Source organism: Heterodontus francisci, chromosome 11 (assembly GCF_036365525.1).
Source record: "Heterodontus francisci isolate sHetFra1 chromosome 11, sHetFra1.hap1, whole genome shotgun sequence".
NCBI classification, from domain to species: Eukaryota; Metazoa; Chordata; class Chondrichthyes; order Heterodontiformes; family Heterodontidae; genus Heterodontus; species Heterodontus francisci.
Window position 1 is genome coordinate 28,738,516 of NC_090381.1, and position 15,086 is coordinate 28,753,601.

Here is a 15,086-nt window from a genome sequence, read left to right on the forward strand (position 1 = left end):
CAGGAGCTGAGTGGCCCTGGCGGAACCAAACTGAGCATCACTAAGCAGGTTAATGCTAACCAAGTGCCGCTTGATAGCACTGTCGACGACACCTTCAATCACTTTTCTGATGATCAAGAGTAGACTGATGGGGCGGTAATTGGCTGGGTTGGATTTGTCCTGCTTTTTGTGTACAGGACATACCTGGGCAATTTTCTACATTGTCAGGTAGATGCCAGTGATGTAGCTCTACTGGAACAGCTTGGCTAGGGGCGCGGCAAGTTCTGGAGCAAAGGTCTTAAGTATTGTTCTACTGAGATTATTTATTAATCCTGTCTCATTACACAGTACTGGATCTAAAATAGCCTGTTCCCTGGTTGGTTCCACAATGTATTGTTAGAAGAAACTGCCCTGAATACCCTCTATGAACACCTCCTCAAGTCTTCCTTTGCCAATTTGATTTCTCTACTTACGTATGAACATATGAATTAGGAGCAGGAGTAGGCCACTCGACCCCTCGAGCCTGCTCCATCATTCAATAAGTTCATGGCTGAACTGATTACTCCACATTTCCACCTACCCCCGATAACCTTCCACCCCTTGCTTATCAAGAATCTATTTACCTCTGCCTTAAAAATATTCAGAGACTCTGCTTCCACCGCCATTTTAGGAAGAGAATTCCAAAGACTCACGACCCTCTGAGAGAAAAATTTTTTCCTCATCTCTGTCTTAAATGGGTGACCCCTTATTTTTAAACAGTGACCCCTAGTTTTAGATTGTCTCACAAGGGGAAACATCCTTTCCACCTGCACCCTGTCAAGACCCCTCAGGATCTTATACGTTTTAGTCAAGTTACTTCTAAATTCCAGCAGGTACAAGCCTAGCCTGTCCAATCTTTCCACGTAAGACAGCCCACCCATTCCAGGTATTAGTCTAGTAAACCTTCTCTGTACTGCCTCCAACACATTTACATCCTTCCTTAAATAAGGAGGCCAATACTGTATACTGTACTCCAGATGTGGTCTCACCAATGCCCTGTATAACTAAAGCATAACCTCCCTACTTTTGTATAAAATTCCCGTCATGATTAACTATTCATAAAATAACATTCTATTAGCTTTCCTAATTACGTGCTCTACCTGCATACTAACCTTTTGTGATTCATGCACTAGGACACCCAGATTCCTCTGCATCTCAGAGCTCTGCAATCTCTCACCATTTGGATAATATGTTTCTTTTTATTCTTCCTGCCCAAAGTGGACAATTTCCCACTTTCCCACATTATACTCCATTTGCCAGGTCTTTTCCCACTCACTTAACCAATCTATATCCCTTTGTAGCCCCCTTATGTCATCTTCACAACTTACTTTCCTATCTATCTTTGTGTCATCAGCAAATTTAGCAACCATACCTTCGGTCCCTTCATCTAAGTTATTTATATAAATTGTAAAAAGTTGAGGCCCCAGCACAGATCCCTGTCGCACACCATTTGTTACGTCTTGCCAAACAGAAAATGACCCATTTATGCCTACTCTGTATCCTGTTAGCTATCCAATCTTCTGTCCATGCCAATATGTTACCCCCTACACCATGAGCTTTTATCTTCTGCAATAACCTTTGATGTGGTACCTTATCAAATGCCTTCTGGAAATCTAAGTACAATACATCCACTGGTTCTCCTTTATCCACAGCACATGTAACTCCCTCAAAGAACTTCAATAAATTGGTGAAAAGTGATTTCCCTTTCACAAAACCGTGTTGACTCTGCCTGATTCCCTTGAATTTTTCTAAATGCCCTGCTATAACGTCTTTCATAATAACTTCTAACATTTTCCCTGAGACAAATGTTAAGCTAAATGGCCTATAGTTTCTTGCTTTCTGTCTCCCTTCCTTTTTGAATAAAGGAGTTACATTCACTGTTTTCCAATCTCATAGAACCTTTCCCGAATCTAAGGAATTTTGGAAAATTAAAACTAACGCATCAATTATCTCACTAGCCACTTCTTTTAACACCCTGGGATGAAATCCATCAGGACCTGGGCACGAGTTTGCCCAGAGCTCCAACAGTTTGTCAGGACCACTTCCCTGATGATCGTAATTTCCTTGAGTTCCTCCCTCCCTTCCATTTCCTGACTTACAGCTAAAACTGGGATGTTACTTGTATCCTCATTAGTGAAGACCAATGCAAAATACCTGTTCAATTTATCTGCCATGTCCTTATTATCCATTATTAATTCCCCAGACTCACTTTCTATAGGACCAAAACTCACTTTCTTAACTCTTTTCTTTTTAAAATATCTACAGAAACTCTTCCTATCTGTCTTTATATTTCTAGCTAGCTTTCTCTCGTACTCTAATTTAACCTTCCTTATCAATCTTTTAGTCATTCTTTGCTGTTTTTATTATTCTGTCCAATCTACTGACCTGCCACCCATCTATGTGCAGTTATAGGCTTTTTCTTTAAGTTTGATACTATCTTTAACTCTTTTTGTTAACCACGGATGGCGGGTCCCACCCTTGGAATTTTTCTTTCTCTATGAAATGTAGCTATTCTGTGTATTCTGAAATAGCCCCTTAAATGTCTGCCCCTGCATCTTTATTGACCTATCCCGTAATCTAATTTGCCAGTTCACTTTAGCTAGATCTGCTTTCATGCCCTCATCATTGCCCTTATTTAAGTTTAAAATGCTAATCTTGGACCCACTCCACTCTCCCCAAAGTGAATGTAGAATTCATCCATATTATGATCGCTGCTACCTCGGGGCACCTTAACTATGAGGTCATTAATTAATCCTATCTTGTTGCACACTATCAGGTCTAGTATAGCCTGCTCTCTGGTTGGCTCCAGAACGTATTGTTCCAAGAAATTATCCCGCAAACATTCTAAGCACTCCTCATCTAGGCGACCTCTGTTCATCTGATTTTTCCAGTCTATATGTAGGTTAAAATCCCCCATAATTATCACTGTACCTATCTGACAAGCTGCCATTATTTCTTCCTTTATACCCCGTCCGACAGTGTGGTTGTTAGGTGGCCTGTACACCATTCCCACAAGTGACTTCTTGCCTTTATGATTTCTCATCTCTACCCAAACTGCTTCTACATCCTGGTTTCCTGAACTTAGGTCATCCCTCTCTATTGCGCTAATACCATCATTAATTAACAGAGCAACCCCTGCACATTTTCCTAGCTTCCTGTCCTTCCTAAATGCCATGTACCCTTCAATATTCAGGTCCCAATCTATGTCATCCTGCAGCCATGTCTCTGTAATGGCTATCAGATCGTACTTATTTATTTCTATTTGAGCTCTCAGTTCATCTGTTTTGTTTTGAATGCTATGTTCATTCAGATACAGAGCCTTTAGTTTTGTCCTTTTATTATTTTTGTAACCTCTAGCCTTATCTGTTCATTTACTCTTAGATTTGTACGCTCTGTCGCTTCCTGTCACAGTCTATCATTTCCCATATTAATACTTTTCTCTCTTGCCTTGTCTCTAATCCTTGATTTACCTTATCTTACCAAACTTGAACCCTTGCCCCCACTATTCAGTTTAAATCCTCGTTACTTCCTTAGTTATGCAGCTCGCTAGAACACCGGCACCAGCATCGTTCAGGTGTGGGCCATCCCAACGGTACAGCCACCATTTTCCCCAATACTGGTGCCAGTGCCCCACAAACTGGAGCCCACTTCTACCTCACCAGTCTTTGAGCCATATGAAGGTTGAAGTCACTCACAATTTTTGTAGTCCCTTTCTTACAAGCCCCATTATTTCTTAATTTGTACTCTGTTCTGCAGTGTAGCTACTGTCAGGGGGTCTATAGACGACTCCCACCAGTGATTTCTTTCAGTTGCTTATTCTCAGTGTTCTATGTTTGATAAGTATTCCCTTACTCTTAGATTATTAACTATGTCTGGACCATTACTCATTCTTAAATCTATTATGGCCTGCCCACATCTTGGTTACATAAGATTTTGCAATAGGCACCCCTAATCTCTGAGCTAATATTTTCTGCCACATCTTTACTGCTGTCAGGAAGTTTTTTTCCTTCATTCTTGGGATGTAAGCATCGCTGGCATGGTCAGCGTTTATTGTCCATCCCTAATTGCTCTTGAGCAGGTATTGTGAGCCACCTCCAACTTAATGGCTTGCTCGGCCATTTCAGAGGGTAGTTAAAACTGAACCACATTGGTGTAGGTCTGGAGTCACATGTCGGCCAGACTGGGTAAGGATGGCAGATGTACTCCCCTGAAGGACATTGGTGAACCCAGATGGATTTTTACAACAATCCGGTAGTTTCGTGATCATTATTAATGAGACTAGCATTTCATTCAAGGTTTATTCATTAAATGAATTGAAATTCTCCCAGCTGCTGTGGTGCAATTTGAACTCTCGTCTCCAAGGCGTTAGTCCAGGCCTCTGGATTATTAGTCCAGTAACATCACTGCTACGCAAGTCTCTCAGAAACTTACATTACAGTGTTCAGTCCTCACTTATTCCTCATAAAAAGAGAAAAATGGTTACTAGGTGGTCAATTCCTGAGAGAACTCTTCACTTTGCATGCCGATTATGGGGCCTTTGCTGTCATCCTTTGTCCTTTCTCACCCAATCTCCTGTCTTCCACTCTTCAAGTTCTCTGACTGTAATAGTGGATGCATTTTTGCCCAAACTTCAAGTTAACTACTAGTTTAAGTGGTCTCTGTCTGCTAGTTTAAACCCCATCCCCTGACCATGCCTGCTCTTTGTTTGTGAGCTCTGGAAAAGATCTGGATCTTCAAGACCGCACTTCTGCATTGGACTGCATCGGACGACACTGTAAGATTCAGTTTTTGTCTCTGATCTGCTGCTCTGTTGCTAACATTTTAAATTAACTTTGATCAGTTTACAGTCCTTTTCCCATCACTGCTATAACTGAAAGAATTCAATTCTCTGCTGACTCTGTGACTGGCCATTGGCTGTGCTAGGTTTTTCATGATCAGCTACAGTCTCTTCCTGGACAGAAACTCACTTGCCTCAGCCAAAGTACAAACCTGCACTGCTTCTGGATTTTATGATGATCTCCAACTTCACCAATGTCTTTGTGTCCTGCAACTGATTCTGTACATCTCCTGGATCTTCATTCCTACAGAATTACCTCCATCAGTTCGCCCTCTGATACTCTATCGTCAAGCAGTTTCTGTACCTCACTTACTATGCCTGTTTCTGAACTTGAACAACAGTTCGTCGATGCCTTATGCTGACTCCACCCTATCTACATCAATGTTATCCCGCCATAGGATTTCTGCCTTTCACTCCGGACACCATCCTATTGTGTCCTATCTATGTCCCATTTACTATCAGAATTTTATATATACTAATAATTGCTATGTAACCAAACCGATGTAACTCCAATTTTCCTTGTGTCCATTCTTGTGCGCATTTTAGCTGTCACTCTGGACTCTCAGCTTCCCAAATCCCTACCCCAAACCTCTTCAATACTCAGCAACCTTCCTGATCTCTTACTACCGTCCCAGGTTTGATTCCTTCTTGGACAAGCTTACAGATTCCCTCTTTGCCTCTCTTGGCATCCTCCGAAGGGCCATTGAGGCACTCTGCTCTGCTTCATTAAAAGCAACAACCCCAAGTGCCCCATCCTACTCTCTTGCCAATCTTCCCACCCAGTGCATCCGCTGGGAGCTAATTTTGCCAATCTCCTTCCCGCTCAATTCACCCCTTCCACTGCACTCTTTGTGGACTTTACCAGTGGATTAGATCTCAACGCCTCTGTCTGTAACTCCTTCCAGAATGTCATTTCACTGGTGAACAAGACATTTGCCTTCCATAAATTTATTGTGGATGATTGTATCAACATAATGACCTTGACAGAAAGCTGGCTGAGGGTTGATGCTAGCTTCCCCCTAAATAAGGCCTCGCTGTTCATTATATGCTCAAAGTGATCAGTGATTTCCACTGCTTGTCTGGCTTTTGAAACTTTTTGGTTCTCTACATGAGTTCACACGACTGGAAGGATTGAATTTTAAAACTCTTCCAAGAGAATCAGTTCTCTCAGGTTCTCATATGTGGCTTCCAACTTTACTGCCCGTATCTAATGATCAAAATTAATTTGCTTTACCCTCTCAAATTCTGCCTAAGTCTGCTCAGCCACTCTCTGGAGTTTCTGAAACTTTGGTCAGTAAACTTCAGAGGCTAACTCATATTCATCGAAAATAGCCATTTTGCCATCTCATAATCTGCAGAAGACTCTTCAGAAAGCATGGCATAAACCTCATGAACTCTGCCCATCAACCTGCTTTGCATAAGCAGTGTCAAGCTTTCCTTTGGCCATTTCATTTTTTGGCTTTTTTTTAAAGAAAATGAAAAATGCCTCTCCGTGCCTTTCCTCAAACTTCGGGAAAGCTTGTATAAATTTAAACAGCTTTTTGCTGGGTCCTGGGCTGAATTCAGATTCTTCCTGACCATAATTTTCCTTGGGGTCAAGACTACACTTTTGTCTTAGTTCCATCTCTCTTGACTTCCCTATCTTCTTTTTCACTTTCTCTCTGAAATGCTCTCTCTTTCTCCCTTTCCTCTTCTTCAAATTCAAGTTTTTTCATTGTCAATTCATTTTCTGCCTCAAGCTTTTTCAATTTTATTGCTATTTATTTTTCCTGTTGAAGCCTAAGTTTTCCCATTTCTTGATCCTGCTCAAGTTTTTTCAGTTGTAACTGAATTTTAGCTAACTCAACTGCATCACCCTCTGACCTGCTATTTCCTTCTTCTTCTTTCAGTTTCAAATGTTGGGCTATTACTTCAATTATCTCTGTTTTTTTAGCATCTATTTCAATTCTAGCCCCAATTGTGCTGCAAAATCTTTTAGTTTAACCTTATTTAAAGTTTTCAAGTAACTGTGGGATATATTCTCCTTTCCCAGAAAAGCTGCAGCAACTGCTAATGCCATTCCAGTGGTGTAGACTTTACCCTAATACACAAGAAGCCTGTTTCTTTTATTTTTCTCTTTTTTTCTCTTTCAATTTTTGATACTCCCCTGACAATTAACATTATCTGCATGGATTTGATCCCAGCAAGAATCCCCAATTAATATGTTACGACTGAGGCAGGAGAAGTGCACTGTTAATTCAGTCCCACTTCTCCACAGGTCACAGCATATCAATATATTTTCCCACCTACCGAAAAAACAGCCAATTACATACTGTATCTGTCCCCCAGAATAAAGCACGCCAACCAGGTTTCTTTAATCAACAACAAAATTAACTATTTATGATAAAAACAAGTCTTAACCAATAGTGAGATAAATCTCTATACAAAAAGCTCCTTATTTGATTGGCCCTCATGCACACATAATTATGCATAAAAAAACTGGTTAATCAGAGAAAAAGGATTTTCAGTTTGCAGTTGTTTCATTGGAATAGAAGGAATAATAAAATAATTCAGTTTGTCATGTTCTGTTGGGAAGTTCTTTGGTTTGGTGAGGTGTCCCAGAGTCGAAAGGTCGGATGCCACTCAAAGTCTCTCCAGGTGAGGTTGATGAACAGTCTGTGATGGGTCGGCATTCAAAGCAATTCACCTGCAGCAGGCTTCACATAGGTCTTTCATCATGGGTGCAGCAACAGATCTTCTGAGGTTTTACAGCAGCAGGATAGCAGTAAAAGATTTCTTCAGATTTCAGGACTTTTTAAAACACAGCAAGCAACAGGAACCACACAAGATGCAGGGATCTTTCCGAGATAGGAGACAATAGGAATCTGCCACCATTGAAATACAGGATTTTTACTCAACAGATGCAGGATTCCTTTACAGAGAGAGGTAACACTTTTTCTGGGTCTTCCTCTTTGATCTCCATGCAGACCAAAGCCAAATTTCAAATGCCTGCTCATTGTCCAACTCACTGGCTTTTTAAAGGGTCCAAAGTGAAAGCAAAATCTTCCTAAACTGGTCACAGGTCCAGACATAGAGTCACCCTTGTTATTCAAAGAGTTGGTCTGAGGTGGTCATACCTTTTGCTAGTTTCCTTGAAATTGCCTGCTTTCCTGTCCTTATATACAAAGTCAACTTCCTTTCAAAACATGCCAAAATGTCTTTTATTTTCAGGTGTCTATGACCCCTGGAAAATCCTATTTCAGTTTTTTAAAAACACACAGCATTCTAAGTTTTTAATACAAAAACAAAAGCCTTGTCACATCCCATCTTGAATACTGTGTTCTGCTTTGGGCAACGCACTTCAGGAGATATATATTGCCCTTGGAGGGGTTCATCAGAATGATAACAGGGCTTAGAGAGTTAAATTATGGCTACAAGTTGCATAAAGTTGCCTTGTATTCTTTTGAATATAGAAAATTAAGGGGTGATCTGATCGTGGAGAATTTGATGGGGAAAGCAAGAACGAGGAGATATAATCTTAAAATTAGGGCGAGGCCATTTAGGAAGGAAATCAGTAAGAACTTTTTGATGGTGGAAATCTGGAACTCTGTCCACCAAAAGACTGTGCATGTTGCATCATGATAGCTTTCAAGACTGAGATTGACAGACTTCTGTTCGGTAAGGGTGTCATGGGATATGGAGCTAAAGCAGCTCAGCTGGGTTGAGATATATATCAGTCACGATCTAGTTAAATGGCGGAGCAGGTTTGAGGGGCTGAATAACCTCATCTTTTCCTGTGTTCTTATGAAATAGAGGTTGGGTGAGAATAATTAATATGGCAGTTGGGAACTAAAAATGGCAGCATGTGTGAAAGGAAACAGTGATAAATTGAACTCATAGAAAGAGTCATGGAGAGTCATTTACAGCATAGAAGGAGGCCATTCAACCCATCGAGTCTATACCAGCTTTTCATGGAGCTATTCAGTCACTCCCACACTCGATTCCCGTAGCCCTGCAAATCTATTTCCTTTCAAACTCATTGGTTGTCTCTGCTTCCACCACCCTTGTGGGCAGTTACTTCCAGATCATTACCACCCGCTGGGGGAGAAAGTTCTTCCTCACATTCACCCTGCATCTCTTGCCTGAAACCTTCCATCTGTGTCCCCTAGTCCTTGTACCATTAGTTAATAAGAACAGCTTTTCTTTGTCTAACTTATCTAAGCCTGTCATAATCTTGTACATTTCTATGAAATCTCCCCTCAATCTCCTTGTTTTTCCATACTAACCCTGCAACTAAAATTCCCCATCCCTGGGACTGAGACTGGGACTGCCTTAGTGTTAAGAGATCAGAGGGGGAAGAATTTGTTAAGTGTGTCCAGGATAGTTTTCTGAAGCAGTATGTGGATGGCCCGACTAGGGAAGGGGCTACACTCGACCTCCTCTTCGGAAATGAGGCTGGGCAGGTGGTTGATGTGTCAGCGGGGGAACCCTTTGGGACAAGTGACCAACACTCTATTAGCTTCAAGATAGTTATGGAAAAGGAAAGATATGGGTATGTATTTAGCGAGTATTTTAAAGGAACTCATATAAGGGGCAATCAGAGAAAAACTTTCCTATAGAATGCTACATAGATAACCATTCTCTCTGGGACAATGTCTGTTCAACAAAGTGTCACAGAAAAGAGGTTGAGGATTAATCTCACAAGTATAAAAAATGTTGGAAAGAAAAGAAATTTCCAAAATAAAATGGGTCGACGCAAGTCATCAGATGTCCGATTGTTTTACAAAGAGGTGCTTGTTCAAAGAAATTGTTGGATGTCCTCGAAGAGGGCTGTCTTTTAATGATGAGTTAGGAAAATGTGGAATTTTTTAAATTTTAGAACGCTTTGTAATTCTTTAAACAAGTTTTTTTTTAAAAGGGAATATACTGTATTTTAATGACTGCTGTTGAACATTGATGGTAAAATGTAAGATAAAGAAAAATGTATCATTATTTTATCTCTTGTTTTTATATATAAACATATATAAAAATGTATTTAATGAAAAGAAAAGAAGGGGATCTTCGTGTCTAATCAGTTCTGTTAATGGATGTTAAATACTTAGTAGTTGAAGGTAATAGGGTGAACAGGTGTTGAGTGTTGATTAGTTAACTGTACTCCGATTGAGATATAAAGAGCCAGCCAGCTCCAGCTGGGTGTTTGGAGTGGAGAAGTAAACTCTGTGACAAGCAATAAACAGTCTTCATGACAAACAAGCTTGGCAGTTTCTCTAACAGGATGTATACAGGCAGCACTCCCTTACAGCTCTCTGCTTTCTGCACCTGTACATTTAATACAAGCACTGCCAGGGATAGTTAACGTATAAACTGTTAATCATTATCTACATGCCAATCTTTTACAACCCAAATCAAAGTAAGTGCACAGGGTTAGAAAAGCACCATCGAAAAATTACAGCACAGAAGGAGGCCATTCAGCCTGTTGTGTCCACACTGGCTGAAAAAACTAGCCGCCCAATCTAATCCCACTTTCCAGCACCTGGTCCATAGCCTTGCCGGATACAGCACTTCAGGTACATGTCCAGGTACCTTTTAAAAGAATTGAGCGTTTCTGGCTCCATCACCATTCCTGGCAGTGAATCCAGACACTCACCACTCTCTGGGTGAAGGTTTCTCCCCATGTCCCCTCTAATACTTCTACCAATCACCTTAAATCTGTGCCCCCGGTAATTGACCCCTCCACTAGGGGAAACAGGTCCTACCCGTCTAGTCTATCTCGGCCCCTCATAATTTTCTACAACTATGTTGATTGATGACCTTCAGTGGAATGCAGCAGAGGGAGTGACTTTGGAACCAGTCATTCAACAACCACACTTTAATTGGCCAGAACTGTTTCAAACCATAAAAAAATTCAAAGCAAGGATTTCAAATTCAGTTTCGAGTCAACAAAGGAATCACATTGCTACTTGTATAACAATTGTTGGTTTGTCTCAAGTTGCTGATATGTCAGCCTTTGCTCAGTGCTTTAGATCTCTCACATCTGAGTTAGAAGGTTGTGCCTTCAAGCCCCACTTCAAGATACTATAAGCACATAATGCAGGCTGTCACTTCACTGCAGAACTGAGGGACTGCTGCACTGTTGGAGATGTCATCTTTCAGATGTGATGTGAAATTGAGGAACCCTTCTGAACTGCCAGGTGGTTGAAATGTAAATGATCTCATGACACCAATGGTTACAGCCTTACCAAAATCTTCATCCGCCAAGAAATGCCAAGCCGATCCCATGAAGAACACTGCCAGTGTAGCAGCCAATATTATCCCTCAACAAACATCATGAGAACACATTAACTGATCATTATCTCATTGTACTTTGTGGAACCTTGTTGTCTGCAAACTGATGCATTTTCTTACATTATGACAGTGACTATACTTCAAAAGTACTTCATTGGCTGTAATTGGGGACATCTTGAAATTGTGAAATTTGCTATTTAAATGCAATTTCCTTCTTTCTTTCTTTACCCCACAAAGGCAAGGAGAAAGTACATATCACGATCTGGCAGCCTGTAGTTTCCCAACAGGTGCTCCTAGTAAGGGCCATTCCTTCCTGTTCTGTCTGACTCAACTGTCCACTGTTTGAACCTGCAGAGCAGCCTCAATGATGAACCAGTTGTTTTAGTTTTAAACAGAATCATATTGAACCCTCCCTGTTACTCTTCTTTGCAACACACCAAATCAAACATTTACTGGCTTCAGCATAAAATATTATTTTATGACTAGTGTTGACATATCTGATAGCTTCACTATTTATATCTGAGAAACACTGAATGAACGAGTTTGAGGAACAGGAGTGAGGCTGCAGATCCGTTTTCCCCTGTGCTGAAAATGTCTATTTTATATTAATCTAAATACTGCTCATTGGGTAAGCGTGTAAAAGGAAACAATGGGATGTGACAGAGCAAAGACCATTTCCAATATGACAAGAAAATCTTAATGTTACAAAGGAAAGGTTTTAAAAGTCACCATTACCCACCTGCTGAGATATACCAGTGATCCAGCTGTGTGTAAGGACAGCTGGTGTAGGAATTGTTTCTTTTACATATAGCACTAAACGAAAGATATGACAACATCAGGAAGTTCTGCCTTAAAAATGATGTCAGCTCAAGGGCCAAACAGGTATAACTAAAAGGAAGTTATTTTCCACTTTTGAGACCATAGTGACATTTCAGACAGGCAATTCCAGAAGCTAAAACGTCCGCATATTATTGGCAGAATAAGGCAAAATGTAAAAGCAAAATGAGGCAGACATTTGACAGACAATCCCATCTGATACATTTACTTTACAGCACCTTAATCAAGAATTTGCACACAATAAAATGTGTTTCCCATCTTTAGAACACCCAGCCATTCATACACTGCTGTAACTATCTCCTACTGGTGAAAAAATGGCAAAAAAAAGCTGCTGAATACAGCATGGGTATAATTTCAATAACTGATATGGGGAATTGACCTCAGCCACCATCGCCACAATTATGACAGTAGTGCAGCCCACAATGTTGTCTGACTGGGTCCTGGACCCCCCCACGCTAAAGCCTGGCTCAGGTATAAAATTAAAACACGACCCAGGCACAACCCGACAACAGCCAACCTGAACCTGACCCGAGTCCGAGTCCTTTTTTTTTAAATGCCCGACCCGACCCGAACCTGACAGGTATTTGGGTTTGGTCAGGTAGCCAGGCTTTAGACCAGGTGCCAGTTGTTGATGTACCTGTGTTCAATTAATATCATAAAGTTTAAAAAAAAATAACAAACACTGATCTCAAACAGGTGAAGGCACCGCGACCCTGAGCACTCACAGGGAAAAAAATCCACTTCAGGAAATCATGCAATGTAACAAACAAGCTTCTGAACTGTATCAAGTTCCGATGTCATTAACAAAGAAAAATCTCCCCGGAGATCTCAGGTTGGGAAGTTTAATGTCCCTATTTCCAGATAATTTTAAATCCTTGGGCCAAGTATAGATTAAAGCAAGAGCTCAGTTAATGATTCTGTACTTACTGCAGTTACTGGTATCTTCCCCGGGCTTGCCAGTTTCTCCCGGACTGGATAGATTTCAGAATGTAAAGGGTTGGGTTAATTTCACTCGGGTGCTTTATGTCAGAACTTGTAGCTGCTTCTTTCCCTCCCATTCTTCTCACCTCTGATTTCTGTTTTTCCTGATCTCAGTCTTTCTCTCTCTCTCTTTCCTTGCTGTCAAACCAGAAGTAGGCTCCAGACTTTGCCTTCTCGCTGTCTCTCAGGCACTGAGTCATTTTTCCACGATTTTGCACTCTCGCTGGCTTTAAAAGGACAGAGAACCACTCTATTTTTAAAAAAACACACACACACATGAACTAAAACTGGATAAATGAAACATCTAGTGAAAGACTTGTGAGGCCGGTGTGCTCTGAGCTGCTGGGGTAAGTGCGGTGGAGCATTTCACACCTCGATATTCGTGTGAGGGCCTCAGTAATAAGACCACAGCTGCCATCTGCAGGCTACCGAGATATGTTTTCAAACAGGAAGAATAGGGAAGATTTCAGAGCACTGCACATTTCCCATCCAGACCCCCTGAATGTTCATCTGAAGGTTACTTTCCGGAGCAAGGCAGCACTCTCCATGTCCAGCTGAGCTAATCCGAACCCCAATGCTGAACCCAGAAGACAGACCCGACCCGACCCGAACCTGACGCATGTCGTCGGGTCTGTTTAGGTTTGGGTCGGGGCAGAAGACGATGTCCGAGCAAAGACACAGGCCGGAATTTTACGTTAGCCAGACAGGAGTTCGTCACCAATGTAAAAGTTGGTGGCAAACTCACTTTCGCCTAGCCCAGGGATCCGTCCCGCATCTTACGGGTCTCAGGGCTTTAATTGTCTTGAGGCGGGAATTCAACCCGCTTGAGGGAGGAAGTCCTGCCTCATTGAGCTGCTGGCCAATCATCGGGCCAGCCGCTCCTAGTCCCAGCAGCGCCACCAGGAGCGATGGCCAATACTGGGACCGCAGCCAAAGCGACCAAGGAGGATATCATGGAGCCAGGATCCACCGTAGGTTTTGGATGCCTTACCAGGGTGATCGGTCGAGCCCAGGTGGGGCAAAAGTATTCATTTGGGGGAGGGGGGTGTGTCATGGGTCCTGGGGGTGGGTTGGGAGGCGGGGGGCGTCCCTCAACTCTGTGCCCAATTGTCAGGGCAACCATCGGGGCGCGGAAAGGCGGGCAGGTCTCACTGGGTGGCCTTTCACATCCCCAGCATGCCCGCTTTCCATGGGGCAGGCAGATCGTTTCTCGCCACTCGCCGCCCCCCTCCCCCTACGACCGAGCTCCTGAAAAGGAGGCGGGAGCAGCTCGGGAAGGCCTCCCAGAGCCTCCCACTGAATTTTACGCCACCCCCATGCCACAATCTGGCTCGCTGGGATGCTGTAAAATTCCAGCCACAGGGTGGCCCACAGTTCAGTGTTGCCTCCCTGCTGATTCTCCAGGCTGCAAGAGAAAGATAGGAGGTTCTTCTTCCCCACTGATGGCAAAAACAGGTCCTCCCACCTGACCAAGCAAACCTGGGTGAAGATCGCAGCCATGGGGTCACCCAGTGCAACTGGGTCCAGTGCAGGAAGAGGATCAATGACTTCCTGCCATCTGCCAACATGCGTGCTCCATACCAATCACCTTGCTGAGAATTACATGTGTCTACGTGAGAGGCAGCACAACATGAGGAGGGTAGCATTGGATGAGTGGCTAGGGTTCTGTCTCTTCTGGACAGCTGCATAGCTGTCTCTCAGACTCAGGCCACCTTCCTTCATAGTTCACCAACCTTTAACTCCTCTGACAGCAAGTGTCGGTGTGAGAGACATCAGATTCTCCAATAGGGGATGAGAGGCTGAAATGATCAGAACTGTCATGTTGATCTGTGCCATTCTCTACCATTTCCATCCGTCCTCTAGCAGGACAAAGAAGGCCCAGAAAAGGCGGAGGACTCTCAGATGTATGTCCACTCACCTCCGCCAACGAAGATGCCTTGGAGCTGGCGGGCACCCAGGAGTGGCCACACAATATCAGATGGGGAGATTAGAGTCCCTGCTCAAGAGAGCGAGAATTGTTTTCCATCGGCGTGCGCATTAATGTTGGAGACCCACATTATGCTTGGTTGGCTTTAGGAGATCTGCACAGCCTAACCCACACATGTTTGTGTTCGCTCATGTCGGTAGCCATTCGCAGGGATCTGCAGCT

At 42.6% G+C, this 15,086-nt stretch overlaps 1 protein-coding gene across 4 annotated transcripts in view; it reads right to left on the reverse strand.

The window, feature by feature from the left end:
• LOC137375155 (alpha-1,4-N-acetylglucosaminyltransferase-like) overlaps positions 1 to 13,597 on the reverse strand; it is a 36,944-nt gene extending 23,347 nt beyond the window's left edge. Inside the window, exon 1 of one of the 4 annotated variants that reach the window (XM_068041856.1) lies at positions 13,024 to 13,597. Coding sequence is in view for 1 of the 4 variants with exons in the window: in XM_068041853.1 (XP_067897954.1) it covers positions 11,074 to 11,113 (40 nt within the window). In the remaining 3 variants the exon portion in view is untranslated. Of the gene's footprint in view, positions 1 to 11,073; positions 11,228 to 11,858; positions 11,912 to 12,883 lie in introns of those variants that run through there. The other 3 variants (XM_068041854.1, XM_068041857.1, XM_068041853.1) reach the window with 3 other exon arrangements.
• Between the last annotated feature and the right edge of the window lie 1,489 nt (positions 13,598 to 15,086).